Genomic DNA, 25,516 nt, shown 5'->3' on the forward strand with positions numbered 1-25,516 from the left:
AATGTAGCACCAGCATTAAGAGGGACAGGCAACTTGAATGACTAAGTGAAAATATTTCCTCTGTTTTTACACTGTTTCTCACATTTGAGTTCCCCCTCACACTCTGAATATTCTTGGCCACCCCTTCAGAGCTCAAAGCTCAGTTCTACTCTGAAAAGTAACTATCAGTGCAAAAGATCTGCTCCCTCTTTGCATTTAGAGATGATGCTGATTAAAGTAGTATAGACCTATCCTTAGTTCCAGCACAGCCAACCACACCCTTAAGATGGCAATCTGAATTCTATCCCTTCCTTTGCATCATCAACAGAGCTGGTTTCTAAATTCCAGTGATTATACTGCAGCAAGAAAATTGAAACCTTTGAATGTTTTCATTAACCATGCAAACGTCCTATCAATTTTAAAAAAACAGGCCAAGCACTCAGCCTCAACTTCTTGTGATAATGAATTCCACACTTAATTATGTGTTGTATTAAACTAATTCCCTTTATCTGTTTTAAAATTCTTGCGTTTTACTTCATTGGATGCCCCCTTCTTGTATTATGAGACAACACAGATAGTAGTACCTGATTTACCTCCTCTAGACCCATTCATCGTCACATGCTCCCATCCATCTCTCCCCTCTGAATACAGTATTCCTAATCTCAGCTCTCTCCCCTCATCTGAAAATCTTTTCATTCATCCAATCATCTTTGTTACCAGTCTTTAAAGCTTTCCATTTCTGTTATAGATTTTTTTTGGATATTTGATGTACAGAACTGGTGACAGTATTCTGGAGGACTGTTTATTACAGATTTATATATCGACATAATATGTTCAGAATTCTCTCTCAATCCTTACATATCCCTACATTTTGTTTGCTTTTTTCACCACCATTAAGAATTGAGGAGATGTTTTACTTAGCTGCCCACAAATAACGCCACAGTCTTTCCCCCCTCCGAATGATGATGGCTGAGAACCCAACAGCTCACCTTCTTCCTTTTAATGTGCATTATCTTTCATTCGCTAATACTCAGTTTCATGTGCCACACTGCATAGATTTGCTATATGTCTTGAAGTTTTCTCTAGTCTTGAAGAAACTAGATAATACCCCCAGTATCTTTGTATCTTCTGAAAACTTTGTCACCTCACTGTTCACTCCTTTTTCAGATAATTGATGACTATATTTAATGCCCAGCATTCTGGAGGTCACCCCATCGTGCTATATTGAAAACTGTCCATTTATTCCTACTCTTAGCCAGCTGTCTCTTAGCCAGTTTATAATCCATGACAGACCACTTCCTCTCATCACTGCTTAGTTTCCTTAATAGCTTCTTGAGATGGACTTTGTCAGAGGGTTCTTGAAAGCTGAGGCATGCTGCTTCAGTGATTCTCCCTTTGTCAACAAAAGAGTAGCTAGGTCAAAGAATGCTAGTAGATTGGAGAGGCAAAATTTTCCTTTACAGAAGCTAAATAAATTTATCTGCACATATTCATCTAGCTGTTTTAAAATTATCTCTTTATCAACAAGTTTGTTTGGAATGATAATTAATGAACTAAGGCTCACTGGTCCATACTTCCCAGGATCTTCTATGGTTTGTATAAAGATCGATATGAAAGAGCAACAGAAGAGCTGTTGCATTATGTGAAAGTCTCAAATAGAGAGTCCTTTTGCCCTATACATTCTGCAGCATCAGAAGGACTCTGCTGAGGTTTCTCTATTAAGATCTGTCACAGGGTTTACTACTTGCTGTTATAGCACCTCCTTATGGTGGTGCTACAACATCCTTACATCTGGAGGTTGGCTCTCAACCAGTCTGACTCTCCCTCCTTTGTTTGCACACCATGGGGGGGGGGGTGTCTTTCTATCTCTGGACTCAGTTGCTCCCTCTTTGTGGCTTGGCCCTCTGGACAGATCACTACAATTTTCTCCTTTCAGGGTATCAAAGTCCCACTGGAAAATCTGTTTCCGGCAGTCCTCTGCTCCATTGCCTGGACTGTGCCACTTCCCCAGTGGCTGGTAGGGGAACCCAGGCTCACCCACTACTCTGGGTTCCAGCCCAGGGACCCTATGATTAGGAACCATGGTCTAAACAATCTCAGATCCTGTTGCTGTTTCCTCAGCCTCCTTCCTACTTTTCCTATCTTCTGGCCCCCTGGATTGCCACTAAAGCTTCCTCTGCTCCCCATGACTTCTTCACTCCCTCTCAGGTTTTTGCAAGAGTCTGTAGTCCAAGGCAGGATCCCAGGACTTACTCCCTGCTAGGATTCCTCCTTGTCTCTTGCCAACTCCCCTTCTCTCTCAGGAGTGACTTCAAAGATCTTCCCACAGCCCTCTTGCTCGCTACTTCCTGATTTTATACTAGCTCAGCCTGCCTCTGCCCAGCTGGGCTTCATCATCAATCAGAGTTTATTAGGCCTGACCTGACTCCAGGTGCAGCCTGTTGCAGGGTTAACCGGCCCTTTTTACATCCTCAGGTCTTGTGTGCGGGTAGACACCCAATCATAGGGTCTGATTCATAGCTCACTGAAGCTGCTTATTGACTTCAGTTAGGGCAATTTTATAGGGACAGTCCCAATATTCAAGGTTTTGTCTTATATAGGCGCCTATTACCCCCCACCTGCTGTCCCAATTTTTCACACTTGCGGTCTGGTCACCCTAACTTCAATAGGCTTTGGATCAACTACACAGTGGGTCAAGTTATCCTGTTTCAACAGTTGCCTGTTAATCAGCTTCCAACACCCAAAATCACTGGCTAGATAGAACCGTACAACATTTTTAGGGCACATGACTCCATCAGTCAATTGGATTGTATTTGACTATTAAACTTTATTAGCTATATACACTTTAAATGGGAAAAGGGAAATGTAAAAGCCAGGCCAATTAATTCTCTTTGCAGCTACAAAGAATGCGATAATGAAAACTACACAAAGCTTGTAGGAGGAGGATAACAAAGCAGTCTCTAGAGCTTATACATTTGAAACAATTATAATGACAAGTAACAGATGTAAAGGCTAAATCTCTGTTAGTTCCAAACTTATTAGCCCTATATCCTTTAAGCATGCAAAGGAAAAGGTAAAGTCATGTGAAGTGATTTTGCTTGCAGCTCCAGTTAATATGATAATGAAGGAGTATACACGGGATGGGAGCGTAAAGTAGTCTGTAGGGATGGCCTACACTAATGAAATAATGACAAAAATCCCATAGTAATGCCAGTTAAATCAGATAGTTCCAATTAGAGGAGTTAATCAAGCAGGCCAGGATGACATTCATAGAAGCAAAATGTGAGTATCTGGTAGTGCTGAATGGAAAATATGAGCATGGAATACCAGCTGGACATCTAAAGAGGAGACTCATCAAAACTTGTGAGACTCCTTAGTTGGGAAAGTCTCCCATTAAGATGATGACTGGTAGAGTTAACATCAAAGAGCTGAAAATACAATGCAAGTAAGGATAAGAACAGATGGAAAAACAGGAACTGTCACACTGGTACCAAGCATTCTCAATGAAAGAAATTCATCTCTGTGATGATGTACAATGTCTGGACATCACTTACAATTCAGAAATAGGACTCAAAAGGAGCATATTCCTTCATCCACAGTGAGCTGCTTTCCTTGAAGTGATTGCTATTAGCGATACATGGAGTGCTAAGTTGTGGTCTGCAACAGAGCAGAGACAGAATTGTGCAAAATACAAGTTTCCTTGCATTTGGGGTTGTATAAAAATCCTGCAGACCAAAGCTCCAGATCATGCAAGGTGTAGTCAAGGTTAAAACAGCAGGAGAGCCAAAGGATGAAAAATGACCAGAGGTAATGTTATTAGTACAACTGAGGAGTAGTAAATGAGGACTATTTGTGGAGCTAAAAGTAGCTAAAAAAAATAGGATGTAGTTGTCACATTTAATACAAGGAGAAAACTGCACTGCAGAGAGAGAGCAATGGGATAAGGCTCATGAGAGCATGAGACACAATCTCAGCTGAGGGCAGGAAAACACACATGACCTGACAGCATAGATGAAGGAACATGGTTGTAAATAGAGCTTTTGGGAAGGACAGTCCCTAGAAAAGAGCTATACAAATGGAGACAGAGACTGAATCTTCTGACTTGTTCCAGCATGCAAATTGCAGGGCACTGTGACAAGGACACATCTTTGAAGGTGGCCCATCTTCCTTCCCTTCCTTTCATGCCCTCATTCTTTGAGAAATACCATGGCCAACAAAAAGAAAATTTAACTCTTGACCTGATCAGTGCTGCACAGAATAGCTCTTCAGGGTATTTTCTGCAGATATGTTAGTAAGATTTCCCCCCACCTCCCACTGACTCTTTGTTTCTGTCACAGTGAAAGAGCTTTTCATGAATGCAAACAGCATTTACAGCACATTGCCTGCTAGAAATACAGGAGACATGACCTCACAAAAGGCTTGTACAGACTTCAAAGACTTGAATAATTACATTTGAACATAAGATGTCAGATTTTTACTCAGACAACTCTTTTTTGACATCTTCTTGTGGGGTAGGTGCATCTCATCATGGGGAGTTGGATTTTGAGGGTTATCCAAGTGGGTATTTGATAGCCCAAGTGGCCAGAGTCTATGTAGTGGCCCTGCAGCCCAGGGTAGAATGTCCCAATAGCCAGAGTCTGTAAGCTGTTCTTCTATGGCAAAGTCAGGGCGGGTGCAAGGATGTTTCATGCCCTAGGCGAAACTTCCCCCTTGGGCCCCCCCTGAGCCCTGTGGCAATTCTCCACTCCCCTCCTGCCCTAAGGCACCCCCCCCAGCAGCTCCCTATTTCCCTGAGCCCCCCCCACAGCAGGTCCCCCCAGCCCAGGGAGCCATGTGGCAGCTCCCCACCCCAGCTCACCTCTGCTCTGCCTCCTCCTCAAGCACACCATTGCTGCTCCACTTCTCTTGCCTCCAAGACTTGCAGTGCCAATCAGCTGTTTGGTGCCACAGGCCTGGGAGGGAGAGAAGCAGAGCAGGGTGGCGTGCTCGGGGGAGAAGCAGAGGTGAGCTGGGGTGGGGAGTTCCCCTGTGTGCCATCCCCTGCCACTTGTTGCGGGCAGCCCTCCCCGCACCCTCTTGCCCCAGCTCCCTCCGCCTAAATGGCAACGATGATCGGGGAGGCTGAAGAGTCAGCCACCACAGTCGCCGCCGAAGGACCCAAAATGCTGCCCCCCAAATGCTAGTGCCCTAGGTGACCGCCTAGGTTGCCTAATGGGTTGCACCAGCCCTGGGCAATGTTCACCCCTTCAGGTGTTAACTGCCTCTGGCAGCAGGACAGCTGAGTTAGGGGGACCTAGGCCCACCCCTCTCCATTGGGTCCTGACGCAGGGCCTTAGGGAACCAGTAATTCTATGATCAGTTTCAGTCACCCATAACTACAGTCCCACTCCCTGGGCTGCTTCCTTCTTTCCAATGCTGGTAGTCTAGTGGCGTCTGCTGTCTCTCCTTCATTGGAATCAGTGGTTGGTCTACTGGAGTCTCAGCCCAGGGAGTTTCTGTAGCCCAGAGCTCCAGTAGCTTCCCAGCAGGAGCCTGCAACACATCTGCTCTCATTAGTGGCCAGCCCAGACTGAGCTGAGCTACTCTCTTTTATCCTCTGGTTCTACTTGGAGCATGCCCAGCAGGGATGACAAGGTGTGGCTTCCTCTGCCACCACATGCAATTAACCCCTGCTGAACCGGTGTGGGTAGGTACATCCCATCAGACATTTCATGTCATTTTGCATAGAGGAGAAAACTCAGAAAAATTGACAAACACAGCAATAATTCTGAACAGAAAATAGACTTTAATGGGTATGTTTGCAAACATCAAACTTAAGGGTATCACATATGTGTTTAAATGTTTGCCGTGTTGTTGTAGCTGTGTTGTTCTCAGGATATTAGAGAGATAAGGTGGTCTGGGTAATATCTTTTATTGGCCCAATTTCTGTTGGTGAAAGAGACAAGCTTTTGAGCTTACACAGAGCTCTTCTTCAGGTCTGGGAAAGGTACCCAGAGTGTCACAGATAAATACAAGATGGAACAGATTGTTAAACAAAGAAGTTTTCACATGTTGAAAGACACCTTTGAGGTGAAGTGGACAGCTAACACCTAACCATCATAGAACACAGGAGGGTTGGTGGGTTACAGATTGTTGCAATGTAGCCACAAATCCAGTGTCTTTACTGAGACCATGATTTTTAGTGTGTACCAAAGTTATGAATTTATGCTCCCAGGCTCGTCTTTTGAAGATTTGTACAGGTTTCTTTTGAGGATCAGATATGGGATGACCTTTATGTGAAAGGTAGTCACTCATGGGTAATATGCTTTTATCATTTTTCTTCGTGAATTTGTTTGAGAGCATAGTGACTAGTTTCACCCACATAGTTGTATTTGATGCACTGGATTAGATTCACCACATGTTGTGATAGGCATGAGTTGGACCCACAGATCATAAAAGGTGTATTGAGGGACTATTGATCATTGTAGCGGTGGAGATATGTCTGCAGGTTTTGCATCTGTTGTTCTGGCAGGCAGCAATGCCATCATGAAAGAAAGAGAGAGAGAGATCACTATAGTAATTTGACAAGATACAGGCCTTCAGTTGAGGAAAAACAACTGGGAGCATAGTTCTTAAGGTGAAAATACATTGTCCTGGTTGCAAAGAACCCCATTTCCATCAACAGCAAAGAGCTATGTCAAGCTATGTGCTCTGGCATTCGTACAGAAAGCAAGTACCCTTCTATGAGCTGGTGCATTAGTCACTATAAAAGCTGGGACAATGACTGAGGTACTAACTGTACTAGTTTTATGCCTGCCAGCAGCAAGTGGGTATCTAGACTTGGCAACTGAGGCTGCAATGCCAAAAGCTCTTTTCTTTTGCACTCTACAGTAGGGTTGAGAATATACTTTTTTGCCAACTGTATCAACACATCCCAAAATTTTGAGTTTCATGAAACAAGCACACCTGGCATGTGCACCATACACCACACAACAATTTTCATTATACATGTGTCTTCCAGGCTACTTTCAGTTGTTTTTCCTTCTACCCATGTTTGATTAAATGAGATGCATGCAGGGTCATGTCTGCACTTTATGTTAGAAAATCTCAGTTAACCTTCCCAGATGGGTTAGCGGAGACAAAAAGCCTCTTGGCCAAAATCTGCTGTCAGTTACATCCCAATAACCCGACTGTAGCCATTAACTGTGGGCATAATTTGAATTTAAAGCCTCAGATAAATTCTATCTGAATAATATCCTAGCAGGGGACCTTTTAAATGATCCACTTCATCACGTCTCTCCTCCAGTCATCTGTTTTATCCCAAACTCCCAAACCAATAGCAAAGCAACATACAGATACAGCGCATTCTAAGGCCAGGTCTACACTGCGACTTTAAATCGGTTTAATGGCCGATATACCGATTTAACGCTGTACCCGTTCACACGACGTCGTCATTAATATCGAGTTAAACGGCTCCTTAAATCGATTCGGAACCCTCCAGACGAGAGGATAAGCGCAACATCGAACGTGATAACTCGGATTAGTTTCGTGTGGACGAAATCGACATTATTGCTTCCTAGAATATCCCACAGGCACCACTGACCGAACTGGTCCGCAACCGAACTCAGATGCGGATGCCGGTAAAACGGAAACCCGAGACTTAAGAAGGAACATTTCCTGCTCACGTGTCCAGCTCTGATCACACGGTGGCGATGCAGTCAAAATTCAAAGTTAGCTGCTGCATGAAACCTTACGGGAGAAATAGATCGATCGGCTGTACTGTGAGACAAATCTGTTTATAAGCTCCGTAAAGGAACAGAAATGCCACAGCGTTGAAAATAACTCCAGATAACACAGCGGTGCTGACAGACCGTAACGGAAACCAGAGACCAAACGGATCTCATACGGAGGGTAATGAGACTACAGCACCATCTCACAACAGCTCTGAAAACATTTGCATTCTTGGCTTGAACGCCCAAGTGTTGTACTAATACACGGTGTCTGCGTGTCACGAACACAGCTCGCAGTTCTCCCCCCCCCCCCCACACGGAAAGAGAAGTAAAAAAATAATTCTTGAGTATGTAATGTCACCCCTGTGACTAGAAATCTGCTGCAGAGAGAACGCGAGCTTGACAATGGTCAGATAACCGTTGTGATCTCAAGGGTCCATAGCTTGCTATGCGTTGCTCAATCTAACCCGCGGAAAAGGCACCAAGAAGGTGTCTGCTGCCTTCAGCAAAGGAGGTAGGCTTGTACCCAGTCACCACCCGGCATTTCGCCCCATCAGACACTGTGCTCCAACCCGGAATGGGAACATGGACAGCTTGAGAACAGCTACCCACAGTGCACCGCTCCTGAAATCGATGGTAGCTTTGGACCATGGACGCAAACAATCGATTTCGTGATCCCACTGTGGACGCGCTAAACCGATTTTATTAGATCTGTTTTGTAATATCGGTTTAAGCTAATTCGAAATAATCATGCAGTGTAGACGTACCCTCAGTTATGAGGCTTCAAAGCCAATAGTTAACCACCAAAGCTAGTACAATGGTTGGTCTGGGTACTTGGGATCAGCTACAGTTGACTGGCTACAATAGATCAGCTTATATAACAGTAGCCTCTGACAGCTAGGGGACAGCTCTTAGTTTCATGATCTGCATTTCTGGTCACAGAGGCACAAATCTCTAATTCTATTATCCCTTTATCCCCATCCTTGATCTTATATGCTTATGTTTGGCCAGTGACTACATTTTATGTATGTATATGGCTATGTACTGTTGCAAACAGATGCCTCGTTCAGGTACCAAATGTTCATTTTCTGGATCAAATAGGATTATGCTTCTCTCTTCAATCAAATTTATGGCACAACCTCCTTTGAAATGATCTAATCTAACTTGATAAATAAGGCAAAAGTAAATGTATTTTGGTATTAAAAACAAGTTCATTTAAAATGTGGTTTGTTTGTTTTTTCTGAATCTCTCTAAATGTGATGTGAACCATGTAACAATGGAATAATTCCCGTGTTCTCTCTACCACAGCAGAGCTGTGACTAGCATGCTAAAGAACAGGCTGCCTAAATCCTAATGAAAGGAACAACTATAAAAATTAACAAATACTGCCAGAAAAGTCTAATGAACTAGTTTCATCTCAGTGGAATTTCTGATTCATTGGTTAGAAACAACTTTGCTAACTTTGAAACAGAAAATTCTTATTCTAAGAAACCCCTCCCCCAATCTATTTTCTTTAGCAAATGCTAGAAGGACTCAGGAAGGCTGGAAAGCTCTACCATGCAGGAAGAATGGGCAGCAGGCCTAGGGCAGCAAACTGTTTAATGGCTGGGTAGTTGTGCGAATGATTGTCATCTGTGAGAGGAGTATGTTTTCCAGTTTGTCCTTGGCTGCCAAAGCTCTAGAAGTCTGTTCTGCAGGATAATCACACTGCAAATAAAAACCAATTCTCAAAAGTTGTATTTTAAGAGATGGACCAGAACATGAAGCTAAGGTATAGATCTGAACTTCAATGCTCAAGGAGATTTGAACCTCTTTAATTATTAACTCCCTATTTTAATTCCCCCTAGAAGCAAGCAGGGTGTTTGTCAAGGTTCCTTCCCCACTCTGAACTTTAGGGTACAGATGTGAGGACCTGCATGGACACTTCTAAGCTTAACTACTAGCTTAGATCTGGTATACTGCCACCACCCAGAATTCCAGTGTCTGGAGCACTCTCTGTCCCCCCAAAACTTTCCCCTCCCTGGGTTGCCTTTAGGGACGTCACCAATTCCCTGGTGAACACAGATCCAAATCCCTTGGATCTTAAAACAAGGAGAAATTAACCATCCCCCTCCTTTTCCCCCACCAATCCCTGGTGAGTCCAGATCCAATCCCCTTGGATCTTAAAACAAGGAAAAATCAATCAGGTTCTTAAAAAAGAAAGCTTTAATAAAGAAAGAAAAGATAAATCATCTCTGTAAAATCAGGATGGAAAATACTACAGGGTACTCAGGTTCATATAGCCCAGAGGAACCCCTCTAGCCTTAGTTCAAAGTTACAGCAGAGGTAAAATCCTCCTCAGCAAAAAAGGAACATTTACAAGTTGGGAAAACAAAAAAAGACTAACACGCCTTGCTGGCTATTACTTACAAGTTTGAAACATGAAAGACTGATTCAGAAGGTTTGGAGAGCCTGGATTGACGTCTGGTCCCTCTTTAGTCCAGAAGCGAACCACCCCCAAAACAAAGAGCACAAAACAAAAGATTCCCCCACCAAGATTTTAAAAGTATCTTGTCCCCTTATTGGTCCTCTGGTCAGGTGTCAGCCAGGTTTACTGAGCTTCTTAACCCTTTACAGGTAAAAGAGACATTAACCCTTAACTATCTGTTTATGACAGTGTTTATACATGTATGAAGTAACAATATATTTCCCAGATACCACACTGATTGCAAATGCTTATTTCCCCTTTTTTGTACTAAAAGGAAGGTTCTGCAGACTACCAGGTCAAGCTGGAGAGAGACTATCTGTTAAACAATATGGACAAGAAAGACACTGATTTACACCAGCTGAGGTTGTGGCTCATATCAGCAGCTACAATTTTATGCCCATTGCATTTTCATGGTTCTAGGTTGTTGCCTTCTCTATAGAGAAGAATCCAACCACAACAATATTTTCTGTAGGATACACATTTTTTAAAAAATTGCAAGGTGAATTTCATTTTTCAATATAACCCAGAAAAATTATAAATGTCAACATTCAATGTGTAAGTTATGTTGGCCAAGCTGTAGGCACATCTGGTGCTTTAACATTAATAGCCAATCTGGACTTCATTTCTAATCATATATAAACTTTAATGCAGTCAATCCCAGACCAGATTTCTCTCTTTGAGGATGTAGTTCTTTGCCCTGTGCCAGTACTTTGTAAGCATTATCACATTTTTGAGGTGACTGCAGCTCTGGCCACCCTTGTCTGCTCGAGAAATGTCCTCTCAGGTCATTCCTCTAGCCATCACTTTTCTCTCAGAAGGGACATGTGCCCACGCAGCTGTCTGCAGTTGCACTATGATTATCTAAGGAAGGTCTCACTAAAGATCAGTCCCTGCACTTTGTTTTCTCTCCAAAGGCCAGGATCAAGGAATGCCAGCAGTTCTGAAGGACCACACAGCTCTTTCAAAGCAGAGAACATTTATTTAAGGACAAAATTATACAGAGAAAACAAACAATAACATGATCTAAATGTTTCACCAATAGTTCCATTAGTCCTACAGAGACTTGGGCAAGTTCCAGTCTTTCCAATCCTTCTGAGGTTTGGATCCTTCCTTGGACAAAAAGTCACACTCATTTGTGGAATTGGTCAGTTCAAGCAGGTCCTTGAGACCCCATGTTCTTGTTTTATCTCCCGCCTCTCTCGGAAACCTAGCTTGAAGCAGTATATGCAAACAGTCCCAGGTTTACAGATCCTGGGATTGCAGTAATTACTCCCCACTGTTTATAGTTCCTGGAGGGACTGTGGTAACCCTCCCTCATGGTGCAGAATACAATCCTTTCCCACAAAAACAATACAGATAAACCATAAAATTAATACAATTGTCCCCAAAAGTATTGCACCTGGTTGCACTATCTGTCACAAGAATCAGATTCTGGTAAGAGAATTGTACTATTTAGACTGAAAGAAGCAGGAGACATTCTCTCTTCTTGTCACAACTCCAAGGATTTTTAAATAGTAAAATAATTGAACTCTTTATTCAACTTCTTTACCTGGAAGGAAAAAGAAAGCCAGCCCACACCACTGCACTTTGTCATTTGCTGTCAAAATGACAGGTTGCTGCCTCATGCTAGGAAGTAGCCTAAAAGCTTAATGAAGCAGAGAAATTCTTTATCTGTTAAGTATTCCCACCAGAATTTCTGAAAAATTGCATCAATTTGTGTTAAACTAAGGGATAAATTGCTAAGTTATTTTATAAACATGCTGTTGGTCCATGACTACTGGATGCCAAAGCTAGCAATATTTTTGGATACTTGCTGCAGTCCTGTGACACTTTGATTCCCACAGGGCTAGTGTTAGTGTCAGATGTTACAGAAAGTAGCATGGCATCATTGAAATGCAGTATATCTTGATAAAACCATTTGTCTGCTTCTGTAGTGAGGAGATTTTATAGGTTAGGCATAGGCATAGTCCTTCGCAGAGAAAAGAAAGCAGCTTTATGTGTGCATGAGAAAGATTATGTCACTAAATAAAAGAAACAATCACCTCTAATCCTTTTTGCCTTTGTGCTGGAGTGAGAAGATATTTCATTCAACTCAGTGTGTGGAATTTGTAGCATTGCCGTATTTCCCATTTTATAAGTGTTATAAGTATTTCCCCTGTGGTTTCTTTTGTGCGAGATGAGGCTGAATAGGATGTTCATTTTAGGGTCCTTATGACTGTGCACCCTAAAATATTGAAGAGGTTAGATAATACAGTGAATGACAGGGGTTAAACAGTTCTGAAATTGTTTCTTTTCATTGCTATCCTTTTAATAATTTTCCCTTTGTATATTTCGAAAACAATGCTGAGATATAATGTAGTCTAGTTTCTGATGATATTTTTGCTTCCAAACTACTGACATGGTCTTGTTAAGGTTACGCAGTGATTGTAGAGTTTAGTATTTCAGGTAGCACTGTCTGCAGGCTACAGAATTATAGACATTTAAATGATCCTTTTCTTTGTATGCATGATTTAAAAAAAAACAGCAAAAAAGCAACAGTTCAGTGTGGTAAGGACAAAGCCCTACCACTTCCTTGGGCATAGAAGACCCAATAAGCAGTGAAAGTGGTGCACCTGGAATCAGGTGGAATGAGTAGAACACATGCAGAGTGTCCACAGATCCTAGGTGCTTCCAAGCAGTACTCTACATGGCTTCCTGCTATGGGGGGCCATTGGGTCTGCAGCTATATGGACCTATTAGCTAAACTTCTCAAGGGTGCAGCAACTGTGGAAGTTACAATAACCTTCAAGCTGTAATAGTGGCCTTGTGGTGGCTCTGTTGCCAATAAGTAGCTTCAGAATTGTCCTTACTTTACAGATGAAGAGACTGAAACAAAGAGCAAGAGCATGAAGCAAGTTCTGTGTGGTTAAGAGGCTTTATACTGCTCACAGCAGTGTAGAGGGGTTGTGGGAGAGGGGAGAATCCATCTGATAAGTTCCCTCTCACCTTTTGGCTGAGCTGAACACAATTTTTAAACTTCAGCTTTACAGTTTACCCTTAACTTTCATATGAACAGCAAGGAAGAATGGGAAATAGGGCTTTAAGAACTAACTCATTTATCTGACTAGCACTCCTCTGGTATTTGTCTGATTGTGAGTAATTAACCCTGGTTCTACTATGGGACTTCAACCCAATATACCTTCTGTTTCAGATGCAAGAGTAACTCATCCAATATCAATACTTCTCAGAGGCAGACCCATTGTGGGTTGTCAACAAAAACAGAAGACTGGAAAAATATCCAACAGTAACAGAGGCAAAACAAGAATCCCTCTCTCCCCACCACAGAAACCAAGAACCCATCTCCAAAACAACAGGAAAGAAAGTATTTTGAGGAAAAAGTAGAGAGATGAAGACACTGGGAAGGACCGCTAAGAAAGCAGTGGCCTAGCCTAGCATACTTGTGGCATATCTCAATAATAATAATAATGGTTGGCTGAATGAAGAGACTGTGCGTAAGTATCAGGAGAAGCTGTGTCTATTAAACAATTTCAGAGCAGAAGAGCTTGGTAAGAGATGGGGCAGTTGCTTATCAGGATGGTTTCCAGCTGCAAATAGAAAATCCTACCCAAACAACTCAGAAAGCCCTCTGAAAACAGAGGTTGTCAGAAAGTGTCCACAATCAGGCTCTTCTGAAGTCAGTAGGTGCACCTGTGCCTAAAAATAAACAAATGAGCTCAAGAAACAGATGTTTTAAAGCTGTGGAGAGCTTTAAAAGCAGTCATCCTTACACAGACTTGAGCTTTCCTGCAGGAAAAGGAGGAGGTGGATTCAGTCAAGGGCCATGTTAAAGGAAATCCTGGTGCTGCAGAATAAATCCCAGTTGTCAGTAATACACCTGGTGCAGATCCTACTTGTATTTAGAATTTCTTTCATCTTCTCACACCCACAAGCCAACTCCCCTACTCCCTCAGTTTGCTATACCTGTATATTTGTGTTGTTGGGGAGCAAAGGGCACCTGTAAGTTGATATTTATACTGTGTAATGAAAAATTTAAATTAACTCCATTTAAAAAACAACTTAAAACCACTGAGATGCTATTTTAACTGCTTTATGTAATTTATTTTGTCTTCCTGTCTTCAAAAAAACCCAACACTTTTGACTTTTCTCACACAGAAACCAATTCTATCAATAACACGTTCTCACTGGAAAAGTGTCTAATTTATTATATCTATCCATTAGTTGTGAAGAATGTTAAAAAGGACAGAAATGCAGAAAGACAAATTTTAACTTTAAAAAAAAGATTGAAGTTGCACATGTTTAATAAAAATAATACAAACAAAGCAATATATTCAGTCTATGCAAATAAAACTTTACTTTAGTTGTTGCAAAGAACAAATTCCCTTTTTTAAAAGTAGCTTTTTGGTACAGATCAGGTTAACTTCCTCACTGCAGAAGAATTTATTTCATCCTCCAGAATCAGTAGGCACAAGCCAACCAGAAGAGCATATAAAGTTTGTCCATACAGAAATTAGCACTTCCACTTTAAAAACCAACCAACCTACCCACAGAGGGCCTGAGATCTTGTTTTAGTTTTATGTAGTTAGGGACGACTTGGTTCCAGGTCTGCTTAAGCCAAACCATCAACATTCAGGTTTAAATACTATACTATGATGAGAGCATAACTAGTACCTGATAAATCGCAGAGGTTCTCTCAATGTCTATGATTACTTCAAGAGAACAGATGCAGCATCTTTGTATTAAGCTGAATCTAAAGCAGCACTTCTAATCCACATACGGGTCCACAAAAGAACATCCACATTTGTTCTATACTGCTATATGGAGTCTATTCAGTCTACATAGCAAATGAAACTCTCAAATTCAGCCACTTCCAAAAGGCTGCAATACCAGTGTATTTCTAAAGATATGGCACTTCTTCCATATAGAATTGAGTGACTCACTAAGGGTTAACCCTACTGACCAAGGTTCTCTACAAGGGCTGGAAAAGTGGAGACTGAAAAATTCTCAGCAGAACAAAAAATAATCCCCATTCCCTCCACTGCCTCCCACCCCCACCAAAAAACCCAACCCAACCCAATCTGAGTGGTAATAGTGGGATACATAAACTTGAAGGAGACACACACACAGATATGCAGGAAGCTTTGGGCAGGAGAGACTAGCATGTTTTTATACACAGGGGTGTTCTGTTTAACAGTGGGACCTGCCAAAGGCAAAGGAAGGTAGCTGCAGTAGAAAGGGTGATGCCATGATTCTTAGAAGCTACGTGCAGCAGACTATACCTGGACTACAGAGAGAACTCTGCTCAAGCCCTAAGAACTCCTCAGAGTGGCAAGGAAACCGAGTCAGGAAAAATGCATAACAAGTGTGTTCATTATTTTGTCTAGATTTGTGTATTTCTCATGCTACCTAAGTAAAGAGTCTTACTCCTGAGGACATTCTGCACCAAAACATTAAAAGTTCTATGCCAAAAAAATAAAAATTCTGAGCACAGTATTTTGAAATTCTGCAAATTTTGTCAAATAAATGTGGAGGTGCCAGCATGGCATTGGGGAGCACAGGCCACTGGCTTCACAGAGGTGGGAGATCAGTGTGCAGCAGCCTCCCCCCGCCACCCGCCACGGACTCAGCAGTGAGGCTGCACCCACGCTGACATAGCTTAAAGACAGGTTCTGCCTCAGAAACACGCCAGGGCCCTGTCCCTCCATGCCAGATGCACCAGGTATGTGCAGGCAGGCTCAGCAAGGCAGGATCCAAGGTGGAGGATCTTAGTGTGTGTGGGGGATTCAGGTGTGGGTTGAGAGGGGTCTGTGTGGGGCAATCTGGGTGTGGGCGGCTCAGTACGGGATCCGGGTGCAGGGGCTTGTTGGGGGGTTGTGGCTGCAAAGGTAGTGAGACTCTGCAGAGGGGTCCAGGTGATGGTGGTTGGGACTCAGCAGGGAGGGGTTTGGGTGTGCGGGGATTGGAGCATGGCAGGAGGTTCTGGGTATGGGGAGCTGAGTGAGGGGTCAAGATGCTGGGGGGAGTGGGGCTCAGTGTGGTGGGGATCAAGCTGCAGTTGGCTGAGGTTTGGTAGGGGGGATCTGGGTGCAGATGGCTCATTGAGGTGGTCGAGGTACAGGGGGAGTGGGGCTTGTCAGTGTGGGGGTTCTGGGTGTGTAGGGGGGTGAGGATTGGTGGGAAGGTCTGGGTGTTAGGGAGTCTGGATGCATGGGGGTTGGGTGGAAAGGGGAGCAGCTCTCCATACAGTGATCCCTCCCCCTGCAGCTGTGGAGTGACGGGTTGCAGGAAGCGCAATGGGGGTGGGGGGTTGGGCAGGGGAGTTTGCAGGGTTTCCTACAGACGGGGAGAAATCTGGGGGTGGGTCTGACACGGCCCTGGGTGCCATGCAGTGATTTACTTCTCTGCTGGCTACCCTCGTCACTCAGAACTGCTGGGGAGGGTCGCATAACTGCTCTTGTGGCTTCCTTTTGCTTCCCTATCAGAAAGTCCTTTTTCTGCAGGTAAGCACAAAAATCTGCGAGAGACATAAATTCTGCATATGCATGGTGGTCCAGAATTCCCCCAAGAGTAAAAGAGTAATGCTATTTTAGAATCCTATGCAAAGTTAATGGGTCTGTTTGCTTTCACCATTGAATGACCATATGGAGCTAAACTGTAAACCCTGAATGCTCACATGGCTGGAGCTCTGGGAGAGTATGTATTTAAGCTACAGATGAGCATGAGGCATCAGCACTAGTCTGAAGGGCTGGGCAGTTGGACTGCAGGGTCTCATCTCTCATGAGGGAGTGCCAGACAAGAGAACCTTCACCCTGAGTATGCATAGGTACTGTACGCCAGTAGTAGTACCTGGATTCTGTTCAGACTCAGGACGGCTTAAAGACCACACAGTACCACACAGTGAGGTGGGCCCCAAACACAACAGTCTGGTGAGCGTCCAATTTGGGGGGAGCTCTATCAGGGCTCTGTGTGCAACACTGGTAATAGCCAGTCTGTTGTTCAGAAGTAGTTAAAGATGCAGGGAGCAATGAGACAACATTGTCAAGATTATCTGTGCAATTTGAAAAGAAAAGAGCAAAAATCTAGAGATAATCAAAGTTCTCCAGCTTGAGTTTCTATTACATGTGGAAATAAATTACCTGATACTAAGCTGGTGAAGTATTGGATAGCTAAAATAAACTGATTAAATTAAGCAACAGAAGTATGATGGACTGTAATACATTGTTACAGCAATATTTGACTTCAAATGACCCAACGTATTTGTACTTCAGCATTTTAATTGAAAAGATTTCGTAATAACCATAACATTCTTAAATAACAGATATTATTCTCCAAGTGTTTGTACAGGATCAGTACTTACATTTAATTACAGGTGAATTGGTTATGTTTATAGGTGCAAAATACATTAAAATTGATTGATATGAAATAAGCTCAACTACCACCAACTCGGGAATCTAAATCTTCACAACAGCAGTGCCAGCAATTCAGCTATCTATTCAAAGGTGCTATTTAAAACATATACCTGAACCTAGTAGAAAAGAAACCCCAGTAAATATTAAAAAGAAGGAAGCTTAAAAGACCAAAACTCCACAGCAGATTGGATCAATAAAATATTAAACTGCAGTTCTTAAATGTAAGTACTACACCAACTGGTTGGTTGTTTTCAAATAGTGTAAAAGCCCTTGATTTCTAATTGAGACAGTAATATGTACTCTACCTATTCAATCCAATCAAGATTTAGGCATCGTGCTATAAAGGCAAACATATCAGACACTTCTTCTATAACTTTAGCTGTTGGTTTTCCTGCTCCATGCCCAGACTTGGTATCAACATGAATGAAAAGTGGGTTGGCTTGTTTACGGCTTCGGCCCACCACGTACTGCAGAGTAGCAATAAATTTCAGTGAGTGCAAAGGGACCACACGATCATCATGGTCTGCCGTGAGAAGTAACGTGGAGGGATACTGGATTCCGTCCTCTTCTGGTATTTTGATATTATGAAGTGGAGAGTACCTGAAAAGAGGACACAAGGCTATTTAATATTCAAGCCATCAGAGTGGTGTCTGACAGCACTCAGAGTCAGTCCCCTATTTGTATAAAATCAATTTTATGTGATTTAGGTAGTGATTCTCTATCACTTGTGTGCTATTAAGGTAGAACAACGACCACTTATCTCTCTGTTTGAATATTCTGGCTCTCAGCCCTGTAGAAGCCCTTAGTAAACTCTTTCTATTTTGGAAGTAAACATGCAAACATTTTAGACAGACATCAGACTCATCAGCAACTGCAATAGTACTCGTGAAACTGGGAAGCCTAATAGGCTGGAGCATCCACTCCACATCCATTCCAGGTGCTTTGCTGCTGGGAATCAGCCAAGTACTGTGCAGAAGCAACTGACCTGTCCATAGGGATGGCTCCTGGCCTTTATGGATCCGGGAATGATTATCTCCAGGGAACAAGGAGTTAAAAGGCTGCGCCCCTCCAATCTTTGGACCCCTTTTCAGCCCCCATTTTCCTTCAGGGGACACTGTGCAGGAAACGGAGGGGAATGTGATGGGGTTTTCCTGCCTCTTTAACCAACCCCTTCGTGGGTAATTCTCTGAGCAAGGGATGGCCTGGCTTCCAATAATTTGTTTCACTCCCAGTGGGCACCATATAGCCCGAAACACTAACATACCATAAACTCTCTCAAGACTCCTTTTATATTAGAAATTAACATCACAGCAATACTAAAACACAGGGGATTATAATATAAGAACATAAGAACAGCCATACTGGATCAGACCTATGGTCCATCTAGCTCAGTATCCTGTCTTCCAACAGTGGCTGGTGCCAGAGGTTTCAGAGGGAGTGAACAGAACAGGGCACTTTATTGAGTGAACCCTGTCATCCAGTCACAGCTTCTAGCAGTCAGATGTTTAGGGAGAGACAAGAGCATGGGGTTGTGTCCCTGACCATCTTGCCTAACAGCCACTGATGGACCTATTCTCCATGAACTTATCTAGTTCTTTTATACTTTTGGCCTTCTCACAACATTCCATGGCAATGAGTTTCACAGGTTGACTGCACATTGTATGAAGTACGTCTTTATGTTTGTTTTAAACCTGCTGCCTACTAATTGGGTGAACTTTTTGTGTGTCATGAGAAGGGGTAGACAACACTGCCTTATTTACTTTCTCCACACCATTCATGATTTTATAGACCTCTATCACATCTCCCCTTAGTCATCTCTTTTCCAAACTGAACAGTCCCAGTCTTTTTAATTTCTCCTCATAGGAAAGCTGTTCCATACCCATAATAATTTTTGTTGCCGTTCCCTGTACTTTTTCCAATTCTAATAAATCTTTTTTGAGATGAGGCAACCAGAACTGCATTCAGTATTCAAGGTGTGAGCATACCAGGGATTTATATAGTGGCATTATGATATTTTATGTCTTATTAACTATCCCTTTCCTAATGGTTCCTAACATTGTTAGGACTACCCCTGAACACTGAGCAGATTTTTTCAGAGAACTATCCACAATGACTCCAAGATCTCTTTCTTATGCGGTAACAGCTAATTTAGACCTCATCATTTTATATGTATAGTTGGGGTAATGTTTTCCAATGTGCATTATTTTGCATTTATCAACACTGAATTTTATTTGTCATTTTGTTGCCCCTGGTGGGTGAGATAATATCTTTTATTGGTCCAACGTCTGTTGGTGAGAGAGACAAGCTTACAAGCTCTGTGAAAGCTTGTCTCTCTCACCAACAGAAGTTGGTTCAGTAAAAGATATTGCCTCACCCACTCCCTCTCTCTAATATCCTGGGACCAACACGGCTACAACTACACACTTTGTTACCTAGTGACCCAGTTTTGTGAGATCACAGTCTGCTTTGGACCTATTTGGCATACTTTTGTATTGTTTGCAAACTATGCCACCTCATTGCTTACCCCTTTTTCCAGATCATTTACAAATATGTCAAACAGCCCTGGTCCTAGTACAGATCCTGTGGGACCCTGCAGTTTACCTCTTTCCACTGTGAAAAATGATACTTTATTTCTACCCTTTCCTATCTTTCAACCAGTTATTGATCCACAAGAGGACCTTCCCTCTTATCCCATGACAGCTTACTTTGCTTTAAGAGCCTTTGGTGAGGGACCTTGACAAAGGCTTTCTGAAAGTTCAAGGACATTGTCTACGTTTACTGACCCCTCGCCCCCAAAGAATTATAATAGATTAGCAAGGCATGATTTTCCTTTACAAAAGCCATGTTGACTTTTCCCCAATATATCACGTTCATCTATGTGTCTGATAATTCTGTTCTTTACTATAGTTTCAACCAGTTTGCATGATACTGAAGTTAGGCTTCCTGGCCTGTAATATGGACCTCCCTTTGTAACGCATACTTCGTTTAGAGAGAAGAAAACCTTTAGAAGAGTTAGCTTCCTTATTTCAAAATGTTATTTTTATTTTTTCCTGTTTTTACTGATAACAAATACACAGGCCAACTGAGTTCATTTGGTATTTGTGCTTTAATTTTGTTTTAATTTCACATTAGTTAAACAAGCTTCAGATTACTTACTGAAGGAGTAAGTAACAGAGGCATACAAGTTATCTCATGATATCTGAAATTCCCTTATTTTTGTCTGGGTTTAGCAGCGCCTAACACAGCTTACTAGAAGGAATTTTTTCTCATAGAGTCACAGAACTAGATTTTGTATTGAGAAGTTAAATATTGGACAATAAAGAGCATTATATTTGTTTGAGGTATTTCTAGGATGCCCATAATGGTAGTTTCTAAGCACAATTACACAAAATTATCAAATATCTTGTTTTTTTGGTAAGAGATTACCAGTTGTTTGACAGTTGATTAGATTGCTCTGGATATAATATGATGGTACAGCAGATTAAGCTAGTTTGTCTGTCTTAAAAAATACTAACTTTTCAGATTAACATCAGATAAAATGGTTTCTAAAACACCTGTTTTGATTTTGAGAGGCCTACAATGGACATATGTACAACAGACTACACAGGAACCTTCTTACTATGTGTATTTCGCCCCCGCCCTGAGCAAATTTAAGATTCTCCTTCTCATTCTCTATACTTCAAATTTCATCATCTCTGAATTCGCAGTATATAAACAAGTTTTATTGCACACAAATGTTTGTATCATATCTACAGCAGATGTATTTTATGGGAAAAATCCTCTGACAAAATTCAAAATATGAACTTGGCAATTAACAAATTTTATCATGCACTATAATACTGTAAAAATGTCTTACCATTAATATCACCATATGAACGTTTATACTGTCTTGATAAAATGGAAATCAAGGGGCAATTGATTTACAATAGGCCTAATAGATCATAAAGTATTTTCACTTTGCATTAATTTTCTTTTGAACTCTATGATATTTTAAATAAATGCTTTAGCTCACAAATGAGAGTTAGATTATCTATTCAGTTACATTTAATGGGGCTATTATTTTAGTATCTAGACACTACATCTAAAGGGGCTATTATTTTAGTATCTAATATCTAGATTTAGTATTAAATCTTACATCGTAGTTTAATATTTGTGAGAAATCCTCATTCTTAGTCTTCACTGTTAAAGAAATGAAAATTCAGCATTAGAAGAGCAAGTGTTACAGAAGTACTTTTTAAATTATGTTACATATTGTAACAGACTCTTTATTATCCATTATCAATTTGCAGCACATTAAAAAAAAATACCTGGTCTGTGAAAATACAGAATTTTTTCAGGCTTCTGAGCAAGAAGTTAAAACCTGAATTAATTTCCTTTTGTGCCCCACTCCCAATCAATTTACACAAATAAACTCTATCTACATTCAAAATATAACTTAGAAAAGCAATCTGCTCTCCCATATAATTAAAATCAATCTTTGTTTAGCTGTTGGGCTGAGTGCCCTGTTCGGATAGCCTACCAGAAAAAGTAGTCATTATCTAAAAAAGCCAACTTTGCATGGTATGTAACCTTTGAAAATATGTTCCATTGGCTTTACAGAATTTTTCCAAAAAGCAGAAAGGTACAAACGTACTTTTTATAAAAGTGACTTAAAAGTTAATTTTGAACTTTCAGTGTCCAGTATATTTATCAACTTCCTGGACACCACTATCAGTTTCAGCAATGGATTATATACAGAGGATTATATACAAGAAACTCACGGATCCCCACACTGACCTCCACAGATCTATCAACCACTCTGGACACACCAAGAAAGCTGTTATCTACAGCCAGGCACTCAGATACCAGAATTTTCTCTGAAAAGAAAGTCCAGGCTACATACCTTAACACCGCCTTCACTAAACAAGGACACTCCACCAGAGAAGTAGCTCTGTTCCCTGACATGACCACCCAAATACCCCAGGAGAACCTGCTTCAACACAGAATCCCGCCCCCTGCCCCACTGACTGCACACCCCTGTCAGCTACCACTCTACACTAGAACCCATATGGGGGAACATCAAACAATTACAATCCACATTTGATGGGGACCAAATACCGAAAGAAAACTTTCCCAAATCCCCTCTTCTGGTCTTTAAATAACACCCGAACCTTTCCCAGCTCATCATCAGAAGGAAGCTCCCCAAACACCAGGACACACCCACCCAAAGCAGCACCGGACCCTGCCAGAACAACAGATGCAAAACCTATAGACTTATCTCCACTGCTATGATGATCAACACCCCCCACAACACACCTTTCAAGATCCCTAGGTCCTACACATGCCTATTACAATATGTGGTGTACCTCACCCAATGCACTAAATGCACCAATGACAACTATGTGGGTAAAACCAGACAACTACTAAGCTCTGGAATGAACTCATACAGAAAAAATGATGAAAGTCAAAAACATTCTATCACCCACGGGTGAACACTTTTCACAAAGCAATCATTCCATATCTGACCTCTCAGTCCTTGTCCTCAGAGGAAATCTGCAAAACACCCTCAAAAAGTCAAGCATGGGAATTTAGGGTGTTCCCCTACATGAGAATAAAAAACTCACGGCTAGCGTGGGTCAGCCCACTTGGGCTCACAGTGCTTGGACTCCAGGATTGAAAAACTACTGCGTAGACATTTGGGGACTTGGGCAGAAGCTCGAGCTCTAAGATCCTGTGAAGGTGGCGGGTCCCAGAGTTTGGGCTCCAGCCCAAGCCCGAACATCTACACAGCAGTGTTTAGCCCTGCAGCCTGAGCCCAAGTCAGCTGACCCAGGCCAGCCATGGCCATGACGTAGGGTTCTTATCCCTGTGTGGACATACCCTAAGAATAAGTCTACACTGCAATATAAGCCCAAGATTAGTAGAACATTAGATAGCAGACCTGGGTTTGTTAACCTAAGGCTTGAGCATCTATACTCATTTGAAATACCAAGTTAGAAATTGTTGAACTGTGGGTCCCAACCAGGGGCTGCAGTGTCTGCACTGCATTATGTGGGACCAAGTCCAACCATCCATATCCCAGACTTCCTTGCACTCTCCCAAAATGTGGCTGGCTCTAGTGTTTTGTTCATGGTGCAGTGTGGGAAAACTTGAGTGTCCACCAAACTTGATTGTCTAGAGGACACAGAAAGTCAGCCTGTGGGATTGTGGTCTACTTTGGCAGACTCCCAGAACACAAATCCAGTGGGACTACATCTACACTGGAAAGCAACAGGGTTTGAATCCCTGGTCCCAGTTTGACTTACACTCAGACTCTCCACCCCTGTGGGGTCTGGAGACCCTAGGTTCAAGCCCTGGGTTAGTGCGATTTGTACACAGGCAGAGGGGGTGTGGTAGGTTTGAGTGCGAGTTCAAACCCTGTGGACATACCCTCAAATTCATAACTTTGCTGGACACTAAAAATCAAGGACTTAACAGACACAATGGTTTTATGGCTCATTACCACAATTTGTAACACATCCTACTGCTTGCTAACCCTGTGTTGTCATACAACTAAGTGGTCACTGCTTACTTCATTTTAAGTGATCTCTTATAGCATGTGTGAACTCCTTATGCTTAACAGTCTGTTCCACTTTGTATTTAGTTTGGATACTCTGGGTACTGTCCCCAGATCTGAAGGAGAACTCAAAAGCTTCTCCCTTCCACCAACAGAAGTTGGCCAATAAAATGTATTATCTCACCTACTTTGTCTCTTTCATTTAATAAACTCATTTTGATCCATAGCATTACACAGTTCACATGGGTGAGGTAGAAATTAATTTGTACAATACTTAGTTATTGTTGACTGCCAACTGCCATTTAAAATAGTCAGACTTCACTCAGTAATTACCAGTCAGCTACAGCACAATATAACATTCACACCAGTCAGTTCAATAAAAACACCAAAAGGCACTTACTTGATGAGCCATTCAAATTGTTCTTTATAGTCAGAGCAGCCATAATCAGTTGTCCAGGCGTGACCAATGGTGTATTTGTGGAACTTAAGCATGTCCATTACTCCAACTTGAGCAATCACACAACCAAACAGGTCAGGGCGTTGATTAGCACAAGCAGCTTAAAAACAGCAAGACAATTCTATTAACACTGAAGTCTAAAGGAGAAATCAAGGGCAGTAATAAAAGGTACGGTCAACATAAATTTAGCTCAAAGTTAAATTTTGTGGTGTCAGCTTTTGTAAAACTCAAGGATGGGAATTTTACACATTTGGGAAAAATCCATTTAAAACGATTGTTTTAAAAAATAAATACCCCCATGCAGTGCTTGAAACACAACCATTGATTAAAAATGCCTGACAATAGCCACTGAAGTCATAGGGAAGATTTCCAATGGCTTTAATGGGTTTTGGTTTAGGTGCAAAGAATGTCAAGGGAAACTGACTTAAAAACACATGTGTAACTGAATTCACTAATTCTCATTGTCCAAACTGAGGCAAATGAACAGTGTAAACAAAGAATGGGGATTTAAAAACAGTCTAAGGGAGTTAGGTGCCCACATACCACTGAAATAGAGATGGTCACCTGTAAAGTTGCTCCTTTGTAAATTCCAGCCCAAAAGTGTAATTACTGACAAACTGGATTCAAAGAAGAAATTCACTTGAAACAATCAACAGTGTTATCAGTAACATAAGTAAAGATCTTGGTTTATTGAATTACAGCTTGGCACTCTCCAGTGTTCTGCTATCACTGTCAGGAAAAAGAAACTGAAAGCACACATCTGTGTTTATTGCTCTCCATGGGTGAAATGGCACCACAAAGCTCTTTTATTGCTACATGAACACAGAAGTTCCTTCATTTTTCATCTATATGCAAGCCAAAAAACTCTGATAAATAATCATTTCTGACTTACACCTGGTCTACACTTGAACTTTAGGCTGACATAGCTATAGCGCTCAGATGTGTGAAAAATCCACATCCCTG

The 25,516-nt window shown here is 41.8% G+C and overlaps 1 protein-coding gene across 1 annotated transcript in view; it reads right to left on the minus strand.

The window, feature by feature from the left end:
- Positions 1-17,408: 17,408 nt before the first annotated feature.
- PREP (prolyl endopeptidase) overlaps positions 17,409-25,516 on the minus strand; it is a 168,325-nt gene continuing 160,217 nt past the window's right edge. The window contains exons 14-15 of the mRNA XM_032783579.1: positions 24,497-24,653; positions 17,409-18,161 (exon numbers count right to left, since the gene is read on the minus strand). Of these exons, the coding sequence (XP_032639470.1) occupies positions 17,867-18,161; positions 24,497-24,653 (452 nt within the window). The 3' untranslated portion in view covers positions 17,409-17,866. The remainder of the gene's footprint in view (positions 18,162-24,496; positions 24,654-25,516) is intronic.

Source organism: Chelonoidis abingdonii, chromosome 3, assembly GCF_003597395.2.
Source record: "Chelonoidis abingdonii isolate Lonesome George chromosome 3, CheloAbing_2.0, whole genome shotgun sequence".
Classification (NCBI taxonomy): Eukaryota; Metazoa; Chordata; order Testudines; family Testudinidae; genus Chelonoidis; species Chelonoidis abingdonii.